General features: G+C 34.8%; 3 protein-coding genes across 7 annotated transcripts; 1 reads left to right on the top strand and 2 right to left on the bottom strand.

The window, feature by feature from the left end:
- The first annotated feature begins 292 nt into the window (after positions 1 to 292).
- LOC120092047 (uncharacterized) lies at positions 293 to 7036 on the top strand. 5 transcript variants are annotated; one of them, XM_039050239.2, is made up of 10 exons: positions 293 to 513; positions 1004 to 1276; positions 1755 to 1814; positions 2223 to 2285; positions 2835 to 2897; positions 3060 to 3122; positions 5133 to 5192; positions 5497 to 5643; positions 5889 to 5969; positions 6292 to 7036. In XM_039050239.2, the coding sequence occupies exons 2-10, from the start codon at positions 1085 to 1087 to the stop codon at positions 6739 to 6741; spliced, it is 1179 nt and encodes a 392-aa protein (XP_038906167.1). In that variant the 5' UTR covers positions 293 to 513; positions 1004 to 1084; the 3' UTR covers positions 6742 to 7036. The 5 variants fall into 5 exon arrangements, with proteins under 5 accessions (XP_038906167.1, XP_090162806.1, XP_038906170.1 ...); XM_090306680.1 differs by having other exon boundaries at positions 449 to 513; positions 1004 to 1517; positions 1610 to 1814; XM_039050242.2 differs by having other exon boundaries at positions 513 to 599.
- Positions 7037 to 13496: 6460 nt separating this feature from the next.
- LOC120091175 (KH domain-containing protein At3g08620-like) lies at positions 13497 to 19534 on the bottom strand. The gene is made up of 7 exons (XM_039049074.2): positions 18926 to 19534; positions 18701 to 18789; positions 16694 to 16845; positions 15003 to 15122; positions 14787 to 14903; positions 14464 to 14607; positions 13497 to 13993 (listed from the first exon to the last, which is right to left on the bottom strand). Exons 1-7 carry the CDS (start codon positions 19003 to 19005, stop codon positions 13847 to 13849), a joined length of 849 nt encoding a protein of 282 aa, XP_038905002.1. The 5' UTR covers positions 19006 to 19534; the 3' UTR covers positions 13497 to 13846.
- A 981-nt stretch (positions 19535 to 20515) lies between these two features.
- CML42 (calmodulin like 42) lies at positions 20516 to 21957 on the bottom strand. Its single transcript, XM_039049083.2, has one exon. It carries the CDS (start codon positions 21496 to 21498, stop codon positions 20893 to 20895), a length of 606 nt encoding a protein of 201 aa, XP_038905011.1. The 5' UTR covers positions 21499 to 21957; the 3' UTR covers positions 20516 to 20892.
- Between the last annotated feature and the right edge of the window lie 1323 nt (positions 21958 to 23280).

Genomic DNA, 23280 nt, shown 5'->3' with positions numbered 1-23280 from the left:
GATAGATGATGAGAGTGTACTATCACTTGGTCTATCACTTAACCTTTCATTGTCTATGATTATCATTCTACTTACTATTTTGGAACTAGCAACAAAACTATCAAAAACTACTATCAACTTGTCTATAATTTGGTCTTCAATTATCTATCATTGCCATTCTAATTAACATTTTTGAACTAACAATAAAACAATAAATAGAGTAGGAGGAGGAGTTTCCGGTGAGTTTTTTAACGAATGGGTCAAATTTTGGACTTAAGTTTCATGAGCGTGTTTGGTGTTTAAAGAGCTTTTTAGTCTTTTTATTTGGATTGTATAGATAATCTAGTTTTATTATAAATTTTAGTATTTGTATAAATAGTTTTCTTATTTTTCTATTTATGAGAATCTCCCTTCTATTATTTTGTTTGGCTGGCAATCTCTAAATTACAATGTCTCCAAGCGATTTACTGAAGACCGCGAATATTGGTTTCCTCTGTTCTCGAGACAAGTAGGCTGTGGGCGGTGTCTTCCCCGGTAACTCTCTTCTTGTTTGTTTGTTTGTTTGTTTTTGTTTCTGAGAATTAGGTTTAGGTGGACTTATCGTCAGGGACTAGGGCCCGGTAACTCTCTTCTTGTTTGTTTCCTTGTCATCTGGATTTCGAGATCGCTTTGGGTTTTCAACGTATTTACTCTTCTTATTCCTACATTCGATGTGCTAACCAATTTGCACTTGTCAATTCTTATGAGGATCGAAGGTTCTTTTTAGTAACAATGCCTGTGCAAATAAACCCAAATAAAAAGAAAACCAATCTCTCTTTCTCCTTACACTGTTCATAATTCGTTTACTCTTTTCCTTCTCATGTTTCGATTATCAAACTGGTAGTCTGGTACGGAGTTAACAGTAGTGCTTTAATTTTTGTTTCTCCATTCCTCAATTCCTGTCAAGATTGAAGGTTCTTGTTGCTAACAATGTCAGGATAATTGGATTAATCTGCACTACTTTTTCCTGCTTTTTTGTTCTCAGGTAAAGTGAAGAGAGTCTAAAATTATTGTTCTTCTCCCCTTTCTGGATCTTGCATCGATCGGATTTTAATTTAAACAGAGAATGGACAATGAAAAGAAGAAGAGAAAAAACAAGAAAAAGAAGAAGCAGCAGATTAGAACCTCAGAAGATGAATTGATTGTATCAGAATCGACTTCTGTGGATGATACTCACATGAGAAATGGACTGAATGATCAAAATCCAATTTCTGACGCAGTAGATCTTTCATATCAGCATATCAGTGGAACAAAAGATGTATGTTTGTCTTATTCGATTATGGTTCATCACTTATCTATATAATTGGGTGGTGTGATTCATCGCAAGCTGCTGGATGTAGTGGATGACATGAACATGTGCAGACCCTTCTCTTTGTTCATATATCTTATTTTATAAACATGAATAAGCTCCATCTTTGAATCTCATGCATACTATCTTACCAAAGACCAGACAGCAACCCTGAAACAATTGATGCCTTCGCTCTGTCTTCATACCCAAGGTCTCCGCAGATCAAAATAAATGAAGATTCAAAATCCATGTAATCTAAATTCATTACTAATATTAGAACTACACTTAACTTGGTTTTTGTAGGCCGTCTTAGAAGAAACAATCAAACATTTGAGAAAGGAAAGTTTTTCACTTGCACATGAAAAGGAGACTTCATAATTGCACAAATTCCATTAATGACAATACGGTATTTTCTTCCCCTACTAATGCTATTTTTATTTCCTTGCAGGCTAAGGAGGATACAATTAAGCATTTACATGAGGAAAACAACATACATACACAAAGAATGGTAATCAATTTTTGCAAACATTCAAGCCCCATTTGATAGCCATTTGGTTTTTGGTTTTTGAAAATTAAGCTTATGAACACTACTTCTACCTATATGTTCCTTTGTTTTGTATCCATTTCTACCAATGTTTTCAAAAACCAAACCAAGTTTTCAAAACTAACAAAAGTAATTTTCAAAAACATTTTTTTTTTTTTTTTGGTTAGAATTTGATTAAGAATTCAAGTGTATCATTAAGAAATGTGAAAACCATGGTACACCAATTGGGAGGAAACAAACATAAGTTTAAAAAGAAAAGAAAACTAAAAACCAAATCGTTATCAAACGAGACCTCAAGTAACTGATCTATGTGCTTGTTCTTACCTTTGCTTTCAGAATTGTGTGTTTTTCTCAAATAATTTTTTATTGCAGGCTGACTTAGAGTTGAAGCTTGTAGAATATGAGAGTGAAAAACACTCATGGCTTCAAAAAGAGGTGCTTTTTCTTAAAATATCTTTTTCCTGTGCACCAATCTAATCATTTAAATTTTAAAGTGGCCACATTTAATTTTTTTAAAAGCAGGAGGCACATTGAAGAGCAATAACTTTCTAGACCCATGTGTGAAGTGCAAAAAGAGCAAGCAAGAACTTCTGTTATATTCTCAAGCGCTTAATATGAAAATAAAAATAAGAATGTCTTATATGGAAATCCATAGTATTAGAAATAAAAAGAGAGAGAAGTAAAAGAAATGTCAGCTTTGTAAGAGATTCTTTTAGAGCAGGCTTTTGGAGAACGCTGCATATTTTTTTAATTAATATAAGAAAAAATTGAGACTCGATGTGGCATCCTGAAGGTGTTAGTGTCTAGATGGGGTTTTTTAGCATCGGTCATGCCTCCATACAACATTCATTTTTGCATTACATTACAGTTTATCTTTTTGTTTGTTTTGTTTTGTTTTTTTTTTTTTTTAATGCATCTGTGGGTTCCTTGTTCTATCCTATTTACCTCTTTAGAGATTGAGGTTCCATTGTTTTCAATCTGCAGGCAGCATTAATGGATAAAATTAGAAGTTTACAAGAGGACAAGACTGCCTTGGATTTAGAAGGGGTAATATTTTTATGCTACATAGTTCCTTCCTCTACCAAGTGATTTAATCGCTACTTATTTTTCAGCTTTCCTCGTCAACATGCACAGTTATTTGTTCTATTAATTTCCCTGAACTTATTGGTATGTCACTAAATTTCTTCCTTTTGTATTATCATTATGAAGGCCAGGTTATTAGACACAATTGAGCTTCTAGAGAGAGATAAAGCTTCATTGATTCTTAATGAGGTAATCGATATATTGTTGATGTTTGATAGAAACATGGTGTGATTTCTCCTCTTTTTGATTTGTAGCCCTGTTATGTGGTTTTTCTTTCTTTCTTTTTCTTTTTCTTTTTCTTTTTTTTTTTTTGGGATATAAAGCTACATGGTTCTTAATATTATTAATTATGCAGAGAGGATAGGAGTTGGTTCAAGTGTTAATAGGAGTATGATGGACATTGCTCTATTGATTCATATTATAATAACTTTACAAATATGAGGGTGGAGATTCGAGTTCAACCTATAAGGGAGGTTGTGGTTGCCTTAACCAATAATCATTTAAGCTACGTTAAAGTTGGTAATTGTTCATGCATTACCACTTGAGGTTGCTTGTTGGCCAATTTCCTGAGGTTGCTTGCCTTTCATCTGAGTCATGTGTTGCCTTGAAATTCGAAAACACACTGTTTGAGTTTATTGATGTTTGAGTATCTAGCGTTGCCATTGACTATAGTTGAGCTTCAAGCCCAAAGTTAACAATGAGGCAAGTACAAGGAATTAGGAATGAGATTTGATATGAGATACGTGAGATCTATTCCAAACATTGGTTCAGCTGCAACTTATAAGAAATCTCGCCCATTGTTTCCAAAATGGAGGGAGGCTGATGAAATCTACTTGCCAACTTCTTCAAATATCTTGATTGTAAATTATAATTTGAGATTTGAGAATTATCGAGTTGCTTAGTTAAATTCCACATCCCTTCTATCATCTATGTTTATTGACAGATGTGACTTCTATTAGATAATGTCTCTGAAAGTCTATTTACCTCCATTTGACTATCAGTCTGGGGTAATAGGTGACAGTGATACTATGTTCAAACTTCAAAGTACTCTCCTAAGTTCTAGTTAGATCTTTCCAAAATAAACTCACAGACACCTTGTCTCTATTTGTAGAAGTTGATTTGCGGATGCCATATGATTTCACTATTCCTTAGCCAATCAATGTACTGGTATTTTGAAATTTTTAGAACCACAAGAATGGGGGTGGGAATTTGAATAATCAATCCACCTGTAGAATGTGGGTGGCATTGGGGCCCGTTTGGGGTTTTTTTTTTTTTTTTTTTTTTTTTTTTTTTTTTTTTTTTTTTTTTTGAGTGGTTAGATAATAGCTGATGTGTTGGGAAAAGATATTGTTTGCTGTGCAGTAGCTTCTGGGAGAGGCTCATGCCTATTGAAATGCCTGAGAATTGTCTCTTTCCTCTTACTGTGAGCTATTCAAGAGATCAATAAATTCTAATTATCAACAGTCGTCATATCACAACCTCGGTGGTGATGTGAAGCGCTTGTGTTAGCAAACATTACAATTCCTCGTGTCTTCTCAGTACAAAATAAGCTGAAGGGCTTGAGCTTAGGAGTAACCAACCATCAGACTATAATGGCACACTCATTACAAGAGGGATACTGGGGCTTGATCCCCTAGCCCAGTGAACATCCTTTTATGCTGGAATTGACCCTGTTCAACATTAAAATGTGGGAAATCATCCCTTGCCTGACCAATGGCCTTTTTCACTAAAGGAAGTAAAAATCATTCTCCATTATATGCTTGTTGATTGTGGACAAATACTATAACCCATCCCCTCAAGCTTTTGGGTTAAGTGATTTATCAGTTTCTTAAATCTCTAACCAGCTAATGACTCCTAGATGGACTGGTGATTATTTGCAAATTCTTCTCTACCATCCAACTTCGTTTGTGTTTATATGCTCAATGAACATTTAGGGACTGGGGAAATTTGGTTTGATAGGTTTATTATATGCAAAATGATTGATGCTAGATTAGCTATTCATCAACGAGTTAATTAAATTTTTAAGTTTCACAAATATGGTTTTTAGTTTTTATTAATTGGGGAGGTGGACGAAATTGTGGGCAGTCTTTAGCTTGATTATATATGTTATTTTGGATCCACGATCGATGGGTTCTCATTGTGTGCTGTCATTATAAGGGGATTATATTCTTACTGAAGTGGGTTTTTTTCCTTACACAGAAATCAAGTTGGGAGACGATAGTGGATAAGAACAAGGACATCTCTAGGTTACAGGCACAGGTATGCTGCTTCATTAACTTAAGTAATCCACTAACCAATTTCATAAAGTAAACACGAGTTTTATCTCTTTCAGTTGCTTTCTGGTTGTGCAAACAACCACCAATTTTGATTGTGATGTCACCATGTTCATTGGAAGAATTAGTAACAAGTTGAATAGGGTCGGGTGGATGTTGGTGGCTTTAACTTGAAACTTATCCTACAAGACCATGTATTTACTTATGGGTACATGCTCATTCATTTACGAGCTGCCAGCATAGGACACTACTTTTTGTTCTGATGAGGAATTGAAAACAAAGTTTGACAGGTTGTGGAGTTGGAAGAACAAAGACGTGATCTGTTGCAAGAAAACAAACAACTGACGGAAAACGTTGCTGATTATCAGTCAAAACTTCTGAACCTTGAGAGAAAATTATCTTCCACTTACATGCACTCTTCAGGTCGAGTCACAAAGGTAAACTTTTTATCCTCCATCTATTAAATGGTCAAACTTACAAGTTTATGTTTGCATTGAGAATAAAGTCCCTTAGAAGAACTTCACAAGATCTGTTGAAACCAAGCTGTAGACAATTCTCCTTTGGGAGATAACTTATTGACCTCCTTTAAGATGTTTGTTTTTGTTCTTTTTCCCTGAATTATAGTGCAAGGATAATTATTTACTCCTTGTATACCTCATGTCAATGTGTACGAGATGAGCAGGAGATGTTGAGTTCACAAGTGGATGCAGCTCGTATTCTGGTTGATAAATTGATTACAGAAAATGCAGAGCTTATTGGGAAGGTAATAGCATTTCTATAGTATCCGTAGTGCACAACTGTGATACTTCCTCATGCCTAATTTCATTTCTATAATATCCATAGTGCACATTTGTGATACTTCCTCATGCCTAATTTCATTTCGGAAATGTTTTTCTATAGTTTGATCTGAACTGACATGCATTGAAAGAGAGCAAAATTGCTGAACTCCTGATATCATGTTTTATGATAGAGTAATATTATATTTAGATGCAGAGTAGCTTGATAAAAATCCTTTTCTTTCAGATGTTATGAAATTATGGTCATTGCTTTATCTGGGGGTTAACAACTCGCACTTGATATTGTAGGTGAATGGGTTATTTGTTGAGCTTCAAAGAGTTACGAAGACTGAACTATCTTCAGGCGTGGAGCCTGACCAGATGGCCAAAGAAGCGACCGGCACTGCCACTTTCAACGATCCTGAGCCGCCCTTGATTCTGAATAGCGTCACATCAAGTAAAAGTTTGGACGCATTAGAATCTGTTCCAATCCACAACCATAGCATTGGTAGTGATTTTGTGGACCTGGACAACGATTTTCTGGCTTCAAAATCTTCAATGCCTATGGCGGCAGGAGAAATCGAACAAACTCCGTTGCATGAAATTGAAGATAGGAACAGGGACCGAGAACTGCCAGCTACAGGGAGCGATGAGCAAGATGTGCTGCTTTCAGATGCTCCTTTGATTGGGGCTCCTTATCGGTTGATATCATTTATGGCCAAATATGTAAGCGGTGCTGACCTGGTTGGCAAAAGCTGATAGAAATGCAATCCTATTTTTGGGTCATCCAGGAGCTCAAGTCTGAGTAATTCTTTTATACAGGAGTTCACTTTTTACGCGAGATAGAAATGAAGAGAGCAAACCCCAGGTATTTAAAAAAAAAAAAAAAAAAGCTTAAGATGATAGATGACTTGTGCCATTGATCTTTTTAAAGGCATTCTTTCCAATACCTAATTATTGTGCGATTCAAAATCCACCATTTCATGCTCTTTGAACTTTTCAGACTCCGTCTTCAAGTAATTTGAGCTAATTAATGAAATTTCATCTTATATAACCTAGTATTCTGATTCTTATAAAAATTAGGTAAAAAAGAAATCTTAAGCTTATATGGATATAGTTCAGTTGATATAATTATCTTATCTTTCCATTTATTTTGAATCAATATAATAAAATTTTAAGTGCCAAATAATTATTTGATGTGTTTGGCATGTTTGGTGATCATTATCCCCGCTCCCACCATTTTTTTCTCAAAACGAGGTTGCTTGATAATCCATCTAGTCTTTAGTTATGAAAATCATTTTTGAAATTTCAAGTAGTTTTTTAAAAATGAAAAGAACTAGGCTATGGCCAACGGTTTTTGGACAAGACAATAACATATATGACCTAAGAAGCATAGATATATATATAGGATATAGATGCAATATGATATGATAGATACGTCAATTTCTAAAAAAATTAAGATACAGATACATTGAATATGAAAAAAAAATATATGTATATGAAAATGTCCAACTAATTGTTCTAATGCTTATCTTAAGTTATATTAAAATAAATTCAAGAAGAGAATGGAAAGTTGAAAAGAAAATTCAATAACATTGAGTGGAGTTGTGGGGGTGTGAATCATGATTTAGATATTGAGAGAGATGAGAAGAGAAGAATGATGATTTAATTATGTTTTAGGTTTTTTTTTTCTTTTAACTTTTTATATTTTTATCATTTTTAATTTATTTTGTTTTGGATGACTCGATTTAAGTGGATTTTTATGTTTAGGAGTGATTTTAAAATGGTTAAAATCACTTTTTTTTTTTTTTCCATTTTCAAGATCACTGTGAAACATGTTTAATCTTTCAAAATTAATTTTGATGATATAAAAATTGCATTTAAAAGTGTAAAATTGGAAACTAAATTAATTTTAAGTAACTAAAAGTGTGTTTAAGTGATTTTAAAAATGAAAAAGTGATTTTGATGATTTTAAATCATTTTGAAACACAAATAAAAAAATGACTCAATGTATCCCCTTAACGTATTTAGAAGCAAATACACGTATTTGAAAATTAAAAAAAATTAAAAAAATCAAATATTTCAAATCATGTATCAAACAAGTATTTGGATGTATACGTATTTAATATCAATTCTCTACCCAATTAGAAGTATTTGTGCTTTTTAGTATGACGTTTTCGTTCAAATAATAGTAATTCTAGGATAATTAAAGAACTATTTGTGTGTGTTGTTTTTATAATATATTTGTAAGTGTTTGAGTCAGCTTTAAAAAAATTTACCTTCAGAAAAAATTATCTGATTGTACAACATTTGGGTTTTAAAAAAATTGGTAGGATATTAAATTTTAGGTAAGTGGTGTTAGGGGATTTATTTGGATATTGATTGTTTTGCCATCAACTCATACGGATTAGGGATACTCTCTCTCTCTCTACTTTAGTTTTCCCCTTTTTCAAAACGGTTTTTTTGTGTAGGTTAATTTATGGAATAGGTTTTTGAAGGTTAATTTGCAGAATAGATGCTCTCACAATGTCACTTTGGTCGTGACTCTTGCACTACTTCGCTCATGAGATCTTTTTGTCCCACATGCTTAAATAAAGAATGTCATCAAGTATTCATCTTCATGCATCATGAACGATACCTACAGTAGTAGAATAACACTAGTCAACATTACAAAAAAACTCACTCCCAACTTTTTACGTTTACAATGTGAAAAAGGAATGTATACAACCTAATGGTGCATGCCATGATTTCCATAACACCCCTGGATGGATTACAACAAGACTTCAACGTTATTTTTTAAGTCTGCAAGGAAAAACTTCCTCCCAAGAAAAGTCTTCACAAAAGGAATTCCCTTTTCATGGAATGTCTTCCACCAAGGAATCACTCCCACAAGAAATTACATCTTTTCCAAGAAATGTCCTGCACCATCCACAAGCCATTCCTTATGTATAAACGATGGTGAAGGATGAGGTTGGAGAGATTTCTTAGATGAATGGGCTAGTGGAGCTTGACAACCACTCACGTTCTTATAATCTAGGACCTCACTCTCCATTATGTTGGTAATCTTCCACTACCTAGTGCAACTACCCATTACCTCGAACAATTACCTAGGTTCTTAGATAATACCCACTACTTTGAGTAACAAGCCACATCTTGTGCAACTATCCACTCACCATTATTTTAGTTAACTACTCACTCACCACTATGTTTGATAACTACCAATATGCACACTACTCGGATAACTACTCATAATTTTAGACAATTACCAACTTTAACTAATTCACTCGTTTGCACATCCAAAGTGGTCTTCATGTCAATTAAGTTAGTTGGCATAGGATTGACAATGGGACCGAGGAGGGGCGGGGTATCCCCGTCCCTGTTCTGTGGGGGAATTTCACACCCATCCCCGCCATTTGAAGGCGGAAATTTCCCATTTCCTTGCGGGAATTTTTCTACTAGTTCCCTGCAGGGAATCCTCTACCATATTCAATTTAGGTCTTTTTTTTTTTTTTTAGTTTGGACTTGATTTCTTGGGCTTAGAGTTAGAAATTGGATATTTAATATTGGGCTCCAATCCAACACTATACATTATGGTAGAGGATTTGATTTGATATTTAATATTGGACTCCAATCCAAAAATATAAATATATCAAATTGGGGTCAGAGATTAATCGTGTCGGGGTCAGGGATGGGGTCCCGAAAATTTTTCCTAGTTTGACCCCATCCCCGGTCAAACCGGGGATTCCTCGCCCCGATCGGGGTGAGTTCCCATGGGGACCCGATCCTAGGAAAATTTTGCCAACCCTAAGTTGAGACCAAAAACCACATTTTTCACATAACCCATTTGTATGTTGTGCCTATTGCCCATTATCTAGTGTGATATTGCTCTTAGCTTGCACTTGCATGTTCGTTCGCATTGTGCTTGTCAGGCGTGCTGGAAGCTTCTGTGCACTAGTGCCTTGTACGCTTGCCGTGCCACATGTCTCGCTCTCCACTTTTATGTTACCCTTACTCCATTAACTGTGCCAGTGCTTAAGAACTAAGGTCATGACACGTGAACTGATATGAAAACCTTAGTAATTTTAAAAGTAGGAACTCTTTTGTCGAACACCTAATATCAAATTCTAAAACCTTTAAATCGATTTAACATCAATCCAAAAGAAAATTATGAGTACCACAACTAAATCTCATCTTACTACAAAAGAATGGTGGAGTAGACAAATGTTATTGAGTAATGATAGGATAAAATTTTTAACAAATAAAATTAGAAAAAAAATTAAACATTTAGGCCTCCAAATGCTTGGTTTATGTCGTAGGGTTCAAGGGTTTTTCAACTCAACAAATTTACTCTTGAAATTTGCTTTTGATTAGTGGTAGAGTCATAAATTTTATGTAGGGGACACGATACATACAAATGTAATTGAATTTTTTTTTTGAAGAATTGTAAAACGATATTAATTGATTCATATGTTAACTGATTTGATACGCTACAACTCTATGAGTTTTCATGTTTTGAAATCAATTAATGATAATTTTATTATCTAACTTATCAAATAAAATTTTCTCAATCATATATACTAGAAGATAATCATTCATCAATTGATCTCCCATTCAATATGCAATCGAGTACTCACAATACTCATAGCAGAAAATGTTATCTTTACGGTGGCTGTTGCAATAGATAAAATCAATAATATAGTTTTGAAATTGATTTTCAACCACAGACAGTTCAATTGCTGAAAACTTGGGATTTATGCCCTAAAGCCTCATAGTTAATTAGTTATTTGATATAATAATTTGATTATTTTAAATAGGCAATAATTAATTATCCATTGCAGAAAAAATTCAAGGCTATTTCATGAGAGTTGAACAATATATAGTGGACATACAGTTGGATCATGTTTCAAGTAATAACTTAAATGATCTATAGTATATGGATAAGGTCAGTTGGATCATATTTCAAGTAATAACTTAAACGGTCTATAGTATATGGATAAGATTGGAGGCTTTACCGGGTAACATTATGAATATTCCCCACTTTATAAGTGTTATAAACGATGTGATCCAAATCATTCATGTGGAGACATGTGAGTCGGAATATCCTATATAATAAGATTGACCAGACCACAAGATACTTAATGTGATCCGAATCGTTTATGTGGAGACATGCGAGTGGGGTATCCCACGAGATACTTAATCTTTCATTGTAATGCTTAATTGAAGAGATTAATATTTCATAGGATAACCATATGTACCATATGTAACTCGATCTCAATCCTGAGTGAGTTATGAACTTCTGTCTATGAGAGTTTATCCAAAAAGTATCTAAAAATATGTCAGAAGGATTCAAATCGGGAGTTGTGCGCTTCACAACGTGCTTAGTTACCAATGATCCACGAGGGGCCTTGTTATCAAATGGTGATATATTAATACATGTTATTATATATTACATATAGTTTATATGAAAAACCTCTCACATTCTTCATTCAGATAAGGTCTCGCTCCCGGAGTTCAAGAGTATACACTCTCCTGTCATACGGCTCCGTCCCGGCCAATACAAAAATCGATAATTTGAGTAGGGGCACGTGCCCTCCTGGCCCTTACGTGGCTCTGTCACTACTTTTGATAGCACTTTTAGTCCATACATCAAGTTTTTCAGTAATTCTTAACAAAAAGTTAACGTGGCATGTTATTATTATTTTTATTAAATATTATTTTCTTAATTTTTCAATATTATTTTTTTGATTATAGGGTTATATGATGTAACTCTAATTTTTTAACGTTTTTTTTCTTTTTTACTTATTACTATTTTTTTTGGGTCTAGGAGTGGCTATGTATCACATCACTATTTTTTTTATTTGTCTAAGATATGTTTGTTTGAAATAAAGTTTGGAATTAGGAAGAACTACTGCAAAATCTACAAATAATAAATTTTAATGCTTTATTTAAATTAAAGTTTGAAATTTAAAGGATAATCAATTTATCCAAATCAAAATAAAAACATTTTTCTTTAAACGAAAGGAAGATAGTTAGAAAATTTAATGATATTATTATTATTATTATTTAAGTTAAATTTTGAATTTAAGAGGATAAATCATGGATTATCATGAAATCTTAAAAAACGTATTTATAATTAAATCATCCAAATCAAAATAAAAAAGATTTTTAAGAATTAAGAGAGGATTCTCATATAGTTAAAAATATTTTGGTCAAAATTAAAGTTTAAAATTGAGAAAATAATTAAATCTTCAAATCAAATAACAAATACATTCTTTTGATTAAGTGTGCACTAATTTTTTAAAAGAAAATAATAATAATCTTGTTTAGGTTAAAGTTTGAATTTAAGAAAAGAAACAAATAATCCGAATCAAAAGAGGATTTTTTTTTTCCAATGGGTGATTAACACAAAGTTCTAAAAAAAGAATAGCATAAACTATTTTAGTTTATATATCTTTTTATATGGTCGACGGTGCCAACTCAATTTCAGGCTTACCTCAGGACCTCCGCACCTTTACTCTAACACATCATAATGAGGTAACATTTTGACTAGGAATCGGAGGTGACATTTTATATTTTAAATGGACAGGGCAACCAGTGATAGTTTTGACTCTTCAGTGAGGAAAGAGTTGGGAGAAACCGTTGGAGAGCAGTGGAGTAACCTCCAAGGAGAATGTTTACTTTGTCCCCTACAATCTAGATAGGATAACAAATGATTGCCCCTTCTCCATTAACGCATATCTCTTGGTGACATTCTCTGTGACATGAGTCCATCTGATATATTTACCAATATTGAGTTCTTCAACCGTAACTGCTCGAAGCAGATATGCACTAGTAGCTGCTCATTTCTTGCACCATGGTTGCTTCAGATGACTGTCCCGCCTGGTAAGTTAAGGAGCTCGAATTCCGAAGCAGTACAGTCCCTTCCACCGCCCACCATTTTTCCAATCTTCCCATTTCTAACCACAAGCGGAAACTTGGAGGCACCAGGAAAAGAAACCCCCACTTACAAGTTACAACTCTTGTATTGCAGAGCTGAATTTTGTATATGCTATTAATTTCAGACTATCACGGCAGATTACATGAAATTACGTTACAGAACTGGAATGCTGTTTATTTCCGTCGTAAGAAAAAAAATCAATTTTGAAAGGAACCAGCAGGTTCTTTATTTCATCTCTAGAAATATGCAAGATCCGGATATTTTGAACATTTGAGTCTCCTAAAATACTCGTGAAAAGCTAGCCGTACCTAACATAATTTGCATTTCCAAGGTTTGCCTTAAATTGTTGGGAGCTTAACTTCACTTTGGCACAAGGATCTGGATTCACCCATTGTTAAGTATACCTTTTTTATACTTGGCCATCAAATAAATCCACCTCGAGTCTTGACTCCCAACTCAAAATATTGTTTGTCATGAACATACAATCAAAGAAACAGTAGTATATGTATCAGTCTCTCCAGCAATGCCTTCTAAAATCTGCTTCCTATTGCGTGTCTTTAATGAATATTACACATTATTTAAAAGTAACTAACACAAGAATAAATCCAATAATTATATTCAGTTTATGTGACAGAACGACCTCACCAGATAGAACCCCCCCAAACAAAAATACACAATCTTTACTCACTACACCTCTCTCTCTCTCTCTCTCTCTCTCAAAATAGAAATGAGGAAAACAAAAAGACATCTCTTAACTTTCTGTTGTTTAAAAATAAATAATAAATAAACTCAAAAAAAAAAAAAAAGAATATTGACCATCCAATTTTGTAGTTATGCTAGTTACTGAACCCTAACCTGGTGGCAGGCATTTCAGTGATCAATTTGCATAATAGAGAGGAAAAATGTATTGGACAGTAATGTGAGCTCTCAGCGACCAGTTTTTGCACGCTTCATCCCGCTTGAATTGAAAGGAGAGACACTACCGCTGGGGCCAGGACTCTCTTCTCTGAAATTTGAATTCAGCATTGCTAATTCACGCAATTGTTGTCTTTTGATATAATCATTTGGCTCGTCCTGCATACACATGTAGCTGACATTTAGATTACATCAATCAAGGAGAACCATTTCTTTTCTTTTCTTTTTTACTTTAACAAGAATCATTTGTCAGAGTTGCCTGAACCACCCCTACCCCCTACTGACAAACAAACCATTTCATCTTTCAGAGTCCAGACAACCAATCTCCCTTTCATTCTTTTAATTCCTTCTACTCCTATGAATCTAATAACCCTTCTTGGACTGCAGGCGTCAGCCATGAATTGGGTTTGAGTCATACTCATATGCCTAGTTTCTTCCGAGAATACCTAAACCCATGTAGCTTAACCCAAGGTCATGTTTCTGTCAACATATATTGCATATAATGAACTATCAATGCACTTGACAAAGTAAGGGAATGGAATGCAACAAATAATGGATCATCTATTGGACCCATCTCTATCATAAATAAATTAAATTTGATAAGAACTAGGCTGGAAAGTAAACAGTACCACGGGTTTGAGTAGTTCTTCTATAATTTCCTGTGCCTGTCTCAGCCTGATATCAATGATATTGGCTGGTAAATCAGCCTCAATTAGGACATGCAGCGGTTCGTTCAGATGTTCATAACCAAGTCTTCCTCGGAGTTTCTCTTCCTTGAGAGTTTAAAACGGTCACAGATAAAGAAATAAATAACCAGATAACTCAAAACATAAGCAGAGATACTATTATCATCAAACACAATAAGAAACACCTAATGGTAAAAGTTTTAAATGGTAACTCAAAGAGAACAATCTACACAAGTGTTTCATCCAAGCAATTTCACCCAAAATACCTTCTCCGGATCTTTAATTGACCCCTTTCCTCTGATATACACACGACATCCTGTAGTAGCTTCTACTCGCTTCAGAGAATTGCCTCTGGGTCCAAGAAGCCGTCCAACAAAATTGAACTGCATCCAAGAAACAACACAAATTAAAGTTCTATAATAATCCACATTCTTCAAAGATTTAAAAAACCACGTACAGAGACACTTCTTTATAGAACTTACATTTGGATATGTGTCCACTGGAATTTCCAACCGCAGAATCCTCTTTACAGTAAATGAACTAGGGCTTGCAGGAGCACCTTGCCAGTCCATTGTCATTCCCGGATTACCACTTAACCTAGGCTGTGAAAAGGAAAACAAGTGACATCGGTGCTCCAATTTTTTTTTTTTTTTTTTTTTTTTTTTTTTACTTGCACAATAATATTTCTGTCTAAGGCATAAAAGTTTCACAAATTTGGGTTGTAGGCATCGTATATAACAAAAGGGAATTTTCTGGAAAGCCTACAAGTCAAGATAAACGTTTAAGACAAGATGGGAGTTTCTATTGCCTTCCCAAGACTCGAAGAGAACAATTCCATATTAAATACAAAAAATTGTTTCTGATTACAGAGAGACAGAGAAACAATAAGCATACTGCATCTAAACATGCCATTCAAGAATTAAAATGATATAAGTTCCCCGATTCCACATCACTGTGAAACCTGCAACGAGAACTTTGGTGTTTTAACTTAAAAAATTAAACCACCCTGGGAACTGTCCAGCATATTTGCACCGTTATCAATAACTGATTATACTTTCAAGAAAAACGTGAGGCAGAATTCTAGCAGGATTATACTACAACTCATAGATTTTACACAGATATAGGAAACAAATATTTTATCGAATACAATTCAAAGATTTGAGTGAATACTTAAAGCTCTGTACTTGCTTGAAAGTAAAACAAGAATCCTACACAAAGATACCCCTTTTAGCTCCCACAACCATTTTTTATTTAATTCTCGGTCCAGAAATTATGAGATATACTTCCTACACAACTTGTGAGTTTAATCACTTGAGATGCCATCCAGCCAGGCCCATGAATATATGTAGGGGGTCAGAAATGCGAAACAGACAAAAAGGAACAGAGGAACAGTATGTATATGAAAATAGTTTGTTTTTTTTTTTTTTTTTTTGTTTTTTTATCAAAGAACAAAAGTTTAGAGAACAACAATTTAACTGTTTCTTAAAGATGGTTCTCTTTTCCTTTTCCTTTTCCTTTTTCTTTTTTTCTTTTCTATAGCTTGTTCTCACATGTGTGGCGTGCCCTGTTTTCGAGAACAACAATTGTTCTTTCTTTGAATACAAAAGCTTGTAAATAGTTTCCTAATATTTAATACACATTCATTTCAGCAACTTGAGCACATTTCTCCAATCCAATTGTGCTGACCTACTCTGCGTACTAAACTGTCAAATTAGGTCCTGAGTTGTTCAATATGCAGCCTAGAGAGGATTAGACTTAAGGACAAAGAAGCAAATTCTGCCAATCTGGCTAGACAGATTCACCCACAAATTCACTCCTGCTTTATGTAGACTAAGCTACAGCCTATTCCACAAGCAGCTTGGTGAAGTACAGTGACGAAAAACAAAAAACAAAAAAAAAAAAGAAGCTAAAATCATATACTTGTTGAAAGTTCCCAGAACTTGAAGTTTCTTAGTTAACCATTTAAGAAGTTAGGGACAAGATGTTATTATAACTCTAAAACATCAAAAGCTATTGAGCATCATATGCTGGTATGTAAATTCTAAGTTGGAAAAGTTTCAACCAAATAAAAAGAAAACATGAAGCACCAGAATCTTCTGATTGATGATCTGTTCAAATGAGTCTTACAAATTCAATATTCGGAAGTCCAGAAAAATTGTCTGACCAAACTTACCTCCTGAGGAAGTCCATTCCAACCACCAAAACCTGTGCCAGAAATATTTGACACAAGGTTAGTAGAAGCCATTGGACTAGGACTTCTGTGTCGTAATCTCTCAAAGTCACTAAAACCTTGGTTGGACATCATTCCAGAAACCCGCAAAATCTCTGCACATAAAGTAACTCGTCATATGGAAAATCAGTATAACCTTTGGTCATCATTCCAGAAACCTGAACAAATATCTGCACATAAAGGAACTTATCATATGTAAAACAAACCTAGAGTTCCGAAGTTTAGAATGTGAAAAAGTAAGTAACATGGATTGGCAGAGTCAAATATATCATACCAGGTTACTTCATCAATTTGAGAAAAAGACTTGATACGTATCACTGTCTAGGTAGGCTTCTAAATATTTAGTTAGTTTTTTATGTAAGATAACTGAATGCTTCAGAGGTCTGAAGCTCTGGCCGGCACAATTGCCTCGTATGTCATTAATATTTATGCCCTTTTCTTATCATATGTAATAGGGGTTGTACAGGTAAATGGACTTCCATAAAAGTTTTTAAGTTTTTTTTTTTTTTTTTCCCCTTCTTATTCCTTGGAGAGAATTTTTATTTTGAACAGATCTAAAAAGAAAAAAAAAAAGAAAGAAAGAAAGAAAGAAAGAAGATTACTGATCATTAGCGTTAGTAGTAACTATTATTTGTACATTGATTTAATACATGTTTTAAGCAAATAATGTGATCGAGTATGGTAGTGAACAAATTAAATGACAGGCATTGATGCTTATTTGGTTTTTTGAAATGCAATGGACTCCTGGGATGGCTTAATAAATCTGTGTTAGAGGAGGTCCTTCTAGGGGAGAGAGAACATTTGGTGCAAGCTAGTTTCTTGGCCACTAATTGGAAAATTTGATCGAGAAGGAAGAGAAATTTCCTTGAAGGATGCGAAAGTTTCTTGGGTTCTTAAGATTGGAAATAAGATAATAAGAATGAACTTATATTGTAATATCGAAGAAAGTTACATTGGTTAATATAGCCTTTCAAGAAGATATCACTATCTTACAAAACTAATACCCAAAATTCGGCCTACAAATCCTACCATAAACTTGAACAAACTTCTCACATAACCACATTCCTAATAATACTCTCACTATTTCTCTACTAATACTCTGTAACTGATCTCAGCCTTCTATCATAATTTTTCTGTCCGAGAGCATGGTTAAAGGCAGAACATTTTGCGAAAAGGTGAATTAGAGTCAATTAAACTCACTTGCATAAATGCTTTAGGGAAAAAAAGTTTGACTTAAAAACAACTAAGAGGTGATAATAGATGAAATGTGAAATAGACATGAATATAAAGTGTTACAGTATTCAAAAGCAAGCTACCTTAAAACTACTAACAACTAAAGCAGAGTAATTGATAAAGAATATTTCATCTTTTTCAATCAAAAATTTCTGCCAAGTAAAAATTGAAGGTACTACTCTACCAAATCTGTTGCCAGTAATGCCATCATCACATTCAATTCATTGTATGGGCAACTTTAGGGGGGAGGGAAGGTAGATACTGAGTACTCCAGAACAAGCATTTAGAATCTTGAAATGTGATTATCGATAGATGCATTTTGAGTTTGAGATTATAAAGCAGAGTGTTCCTGATGCGTGGGGGACATGTAAGTTATGGGTAATGTGGTTAAAATAGGCCTTACAATCGACTTGGAAATATAAATCTCGGATTAGATATATGTCAACAGTTACTAGATTTAAAAGGCAAACGATTTCACAGACGGCAACAATCTCATTCTCATGGAGTCCCAACACCCAAGGGAGTGGAAAATTGGAAATGGAAAAACATGATATACATGCGTTATGAAATAAAATAAATAAACAAACAGAAAGAAGAGCTGCCAAGAAGTTATAAGGAAGCAGCAGGCAAAGATTGGGTGGTGCGATCTAAATATAGGAAAGTATAGTTGCGGGGAGAGAGTGGAGTTGTAAAGAGAAAAGAAAATGAAAAGTAGACCTTGATTTAAAAGTCGGCTACAAATAGGAAGGATTTGCATGAAGGGTCCGAGTTTCTGATGCTCGGCCAACAGCTCCGACAGGTACTGGCTAAAGAATAAAATCCCCCCACACAGATCAGAAGAAGATAATCACATGGGGAGAAACGAAAGTGAGGGGGAAGAAAAATTGATGGTATCTGCTTTAATTTGGGAGTAGAATGAAACAATGAATCTGGGATGGATACCTGTCAGCATCACCGCTGCTTCTAATCTGAGGAGAAGCAGCTCTTGCAGGAGAGAAGTTGGGATTATACAAACCTGACATTATCTGGGCCTTTTTTTTCTTTCTTTCTTTTAATTATTCCGAATCTGAACCAACAAAAGAATAGGAAGATAGAGTTTTCAGGTGGTGTTGATGCGGAAGAAAAAAGAGGCCAGAAGCACCAATAAAGGGAAAAGAGAGAGAAAGAAAGGGGTGCCTCACTCAGGGGTCTGTCGTGAGTGAGAATTTGCAGAAAGGAAGCCAAATTCCCTTTTTTTCTTTTTTTTTTTTACAATTATAATTATAAGGAATTATAAGTTTTGGAGCGTAAATTTATTTTACCGACTCAGACTCAATGTAGTGCTTTGTGTATTCACCGCTTCAGAGACAAAATTGTAAGAGACAAAAGTAAAACGAAATAATTGAGAGAGAAAAAAGGAGAAGGAAAAAAAAAAATAAATAAAAACCAGAGGAACAACCGGGAAGAGGTGGAATGGAGGGTGTCGGACAAACAGGCGCATCTTTCCAAGGAAGCTAATTTTATGGTGGTAAAAGATTTCCCAATTTTTTGGCAACTAATGTCACTCAGTCCAGTGGATTTTAGTTTTTACTATAATTTATGGAATGCTGAGAACTAGAATAACCACTTTTACTGATAGACTGACCACTTTTTACTCTCTGTCTCTGTCTCTGTGGATAGTTTTCCTTTGATAAATATCTCAAGGTTTCCTTGAATTGAAGACACGCGTTAGGCATGCAAACATTGAAATTTTAATGGTGAAATGGTGGGCCTGCATTGTGTTGGGCTGTTGGCCCAATACGATACTAGTGAATACGAATTACGAAGGTGGATTCAACATCCCTTCAATTAACTATATATTTACTTGAAGTCTTGTCTCTAGCTAGCAAATTCTTTTTTCTGGCAAACGACCATCCAAACATATACATGCTTATATTGTGTATGTTGTTAATTAATATCACATAAATGGGTGAGTACCTTTTTTCGTCAATATTCACTCAATTTTACCTCTATTTTGCGGTCTCTTTCCTTTAATTAATATATATTGAATATTTCATAAATCATACATATTATTATCGGTTGGCTAATTATGTATCATAATATTCCCATTTTTTTTCTTTTTAATTTTCAATAGAAGCCCTCATTTAGCTCTCATGATTATATTTTAGATAGATTTTGGTAATAAATTTCTCTCATTGATTAAACTGTAAAAATATTATTTATGCCCAATTTTCCTTTAGTATCGTCTCTATAAACACTTCTTATTTACCCCATCCAATTCCATCATTCAAGAGCAGCAAAAATCCTCCATTGTCGTATCCTTAGAGCAGGTTATCATCTTCAGGATCCTAGTTTTTTCGTTTGCAGGTTATGGTATTGTCATCTTCATCACATATTTTTGTTCTACAAACGACGGTCGTTTTTCATATGGATTTTCAACAACAGATAGTACATATTGCTATTACTATCACTGTTCGTTCTCAATATTCATTCTAAATTCGATCATTTTTAAGAGGAGAAGAAGATTATATATATGATTGAAGCGGAGAACAATAATAAAAGTTTTAAGTATTTATTGATTGAAGCGGAAATAAAGTAGAGTCCGCAATATTTGAGATAACAGAGAAGCATAGGCATTGGTTGGTTTGAAAGAGAGGGTATTTTATATATAGAACCCATGGGGAAGGGAGGAGGGAGGAGGGTGGAGGGTGAACATGAATTAATTATGAAAGTATGAACTAAATAATTATTAATACAATACATGGTTGAAGGAAGAATTATAATATTGGGTGGTGGATAATTTAATTTGTATAGAAAACCCCAAAGCAAAGGAGAAGAGAAGAAAATAGAAATATAGAAAGACAAGGGGATCCGATGAGATGATGATGATGATGATGATGATGATGAGGTGTGGGAGGATGGAGGGGGAATCAACAACTCCTGACGATAACACTGCGCATCATGTCCTTGAATTCGAAGAAATCAACCAGGCCATCCTGATTGCGGTCAACCGACAGAATCATCTTCTGAACCCTGTCGATCTCATTCCCCTCCGCCAATCTCAGCTTTCTTAGAACCACTTGGAGTTCGGTGGCGGATATGTAGCCATCTCCATCCTCATCGAATACCCTGAATGCCTCCGTTAGATCCGACTCTTCCTGCGACATCGACGACATGCTTGTTTCCCTCTTCTCCTCCTCATCCTCATCCTCCACCATCCCCTCTAAATAGGTGTCATTTAAGAACTGGTGCAGGGCTGCGAAGTCTTCGAACCGAAGACCCGCATTTCCCGGTTGGACGAAGGACTTGACCGTCAAATCCAGGTCTGATTCATCAACATCCAACCCAAGAAGCCCCAGAGCTTGTTCCAGCTCCTTCGTGGTGATCATGCCGTCCCCGTTCTTGTCGAACATGTCAAATATGCGACGCAGCCGAAGGGAGTTCAGGCTCGGACACCGAAGCCGGAACGACGAAGAGGAAGACGAGGGTTTCTTCGTCAGGCGGGGTCGGGGAACATCTGAGGGCACCGCTTCCATTTCCAAGATTTCGAATCAAACACAACAGGGAGAGGAGAGTTTTAAGGAAGGAGGGACGCGACCCTTTTTCTTTAGACAAATAGGCTATACAGGAGACTTTTAAGGAGAGAGAGGGGACGCGATCTTTTTTCTTTAGACAAATAGGATACACAAGGAGACTTTTAAGGAGAGAGGGAGGCGTCTTCACAATCTCATCACCCCTTCCGATTCCATCAATATAATAAATCTTGACGCCTCAAGCTTGTGGTCAATGTCTTCCATTTCAATCTTTCTTTGAAGCAAAATTGGGGATTTTTGTTTTAGTAAATTCAAATTAATAATTAAAATACAATGGGGACATTTGGACCTTGTCCTTCCCCTCGGCTAAACGTTTGGAACATGGTGTGTGCTTATTTGGCGGGCGTTGAAACATCAACACCGACTGCACATGCACCTCCGCGCAACCACTTTTTGTTTAATCAATCAAGACCACACCTCTTTCTTTTTAATATATAATAATTTAACTACTTGCTAAACTCCATATCTTTGGTCAATGTTAATATCTATTTATTCTTTTACTTTATGGGGGAGAAGATGAAGAAATCGCGTTCACGATGAATGGATCAAGCTTTGGCCAACCCAGTCAATCACCCTCCATACTTGACTCCCACCACTACCCACTAGATATGAGCATATTCCCCCAAATTGCTTTGAAATACGTTACTTCTGCCTCTTTTCTCATCACAATTTCGTCCTGCATTGTCAAGACTTTCTATGGCACCCGTGAAACACAAAGAAGAGGAGAAAACTGAACTAGAGCTTAAAAACAATAGTATGTTGGGTAATCAGAAATTTTGAGTAATTATTTAAGTTCATTGGATAACATTGTTTCTTATTTTTTAAACTTTATGGTTATCTTATCACCATATCTTTATAATAATTTTTAAAAATAAATAAAACTGAAATTCAAATGGTTATCAACGAGAGCTTAAAAATAAGTGCATCTCACTATCTAAGATATTTGAGGCTTGTGGTGTATAATATTCGTTTTTTTTATCAACTAGTAATAGTGTAGCAAGAATTTTCAATGTTATTCAAACAGAAGACTAAGTAGCAAGAGCATCCTAGTCTATGACTACTTCGTAGTCACACCACAAAACAATTAATTTAAACCAAGATGTCATAAAATTCATCATTCTTTGTTAGCACTTATCTTTCTTGTTGATGCCAAATTTTGGCCAAGAAAAATGGAAAATGCACCTGGCCTTCACATGACAACAACAATAAATTTGTAATTTGAGAAAGAAAGGATATGTAAAACAACAAAGAATTGCTCCGATGCATAATTCAGTAAGAGAACTAAATAATAGATAAGTTGGAAGTTTTAATTTACCTCATATATGTTAGGTTTTATGTCCTAAAATCTCGCAGTTTGTAAAATAATAAACATTTTCTATTATCAATATCCTTGTTATTGATCTCATAAATTGTATGAAAATCTAAATCCAATAAACTAAGACTCATGACTATTGTATGAGTACTTGAACTTTATGTGGAGACATAAGAGTGGATAAGGTTCGAGTAAATAGTCAAAATGATCTATGGTACATGAATGAGGTTGGGTACCTTATTCTGGTAACACCATTGGATGCGCCCTACTCTGTAATTGTTACAAAAAGTTGTAAAGTGCTACATATAAAAAGTTGTAAAGTGCTACATATGATGTGATCCTAATTCATACATGTTATGACATGAGGAGTGGGGGCGTCCTATGCAATGAGTTTGCATAAGATCAGACCAAGA

This window comes from Benincasa hispida, chromosome 11, assembly GCF_027475165.1.
Source record: "Benincasa hispida cultivar pf3 chromosome 11, pf3_genome.v1.1, whole genome shotgun sequence".
Taxonomy (NCBI): Eukaryota; Viridiplantae; Streptophyta; class Magnoliopsida; order Cucurbitales; family Cucurbitaceae; genus Benincasa; species Benincasa hispida.
This window is presented reverse-complemented; position numbering and strand designations above follow the sequence as displayed.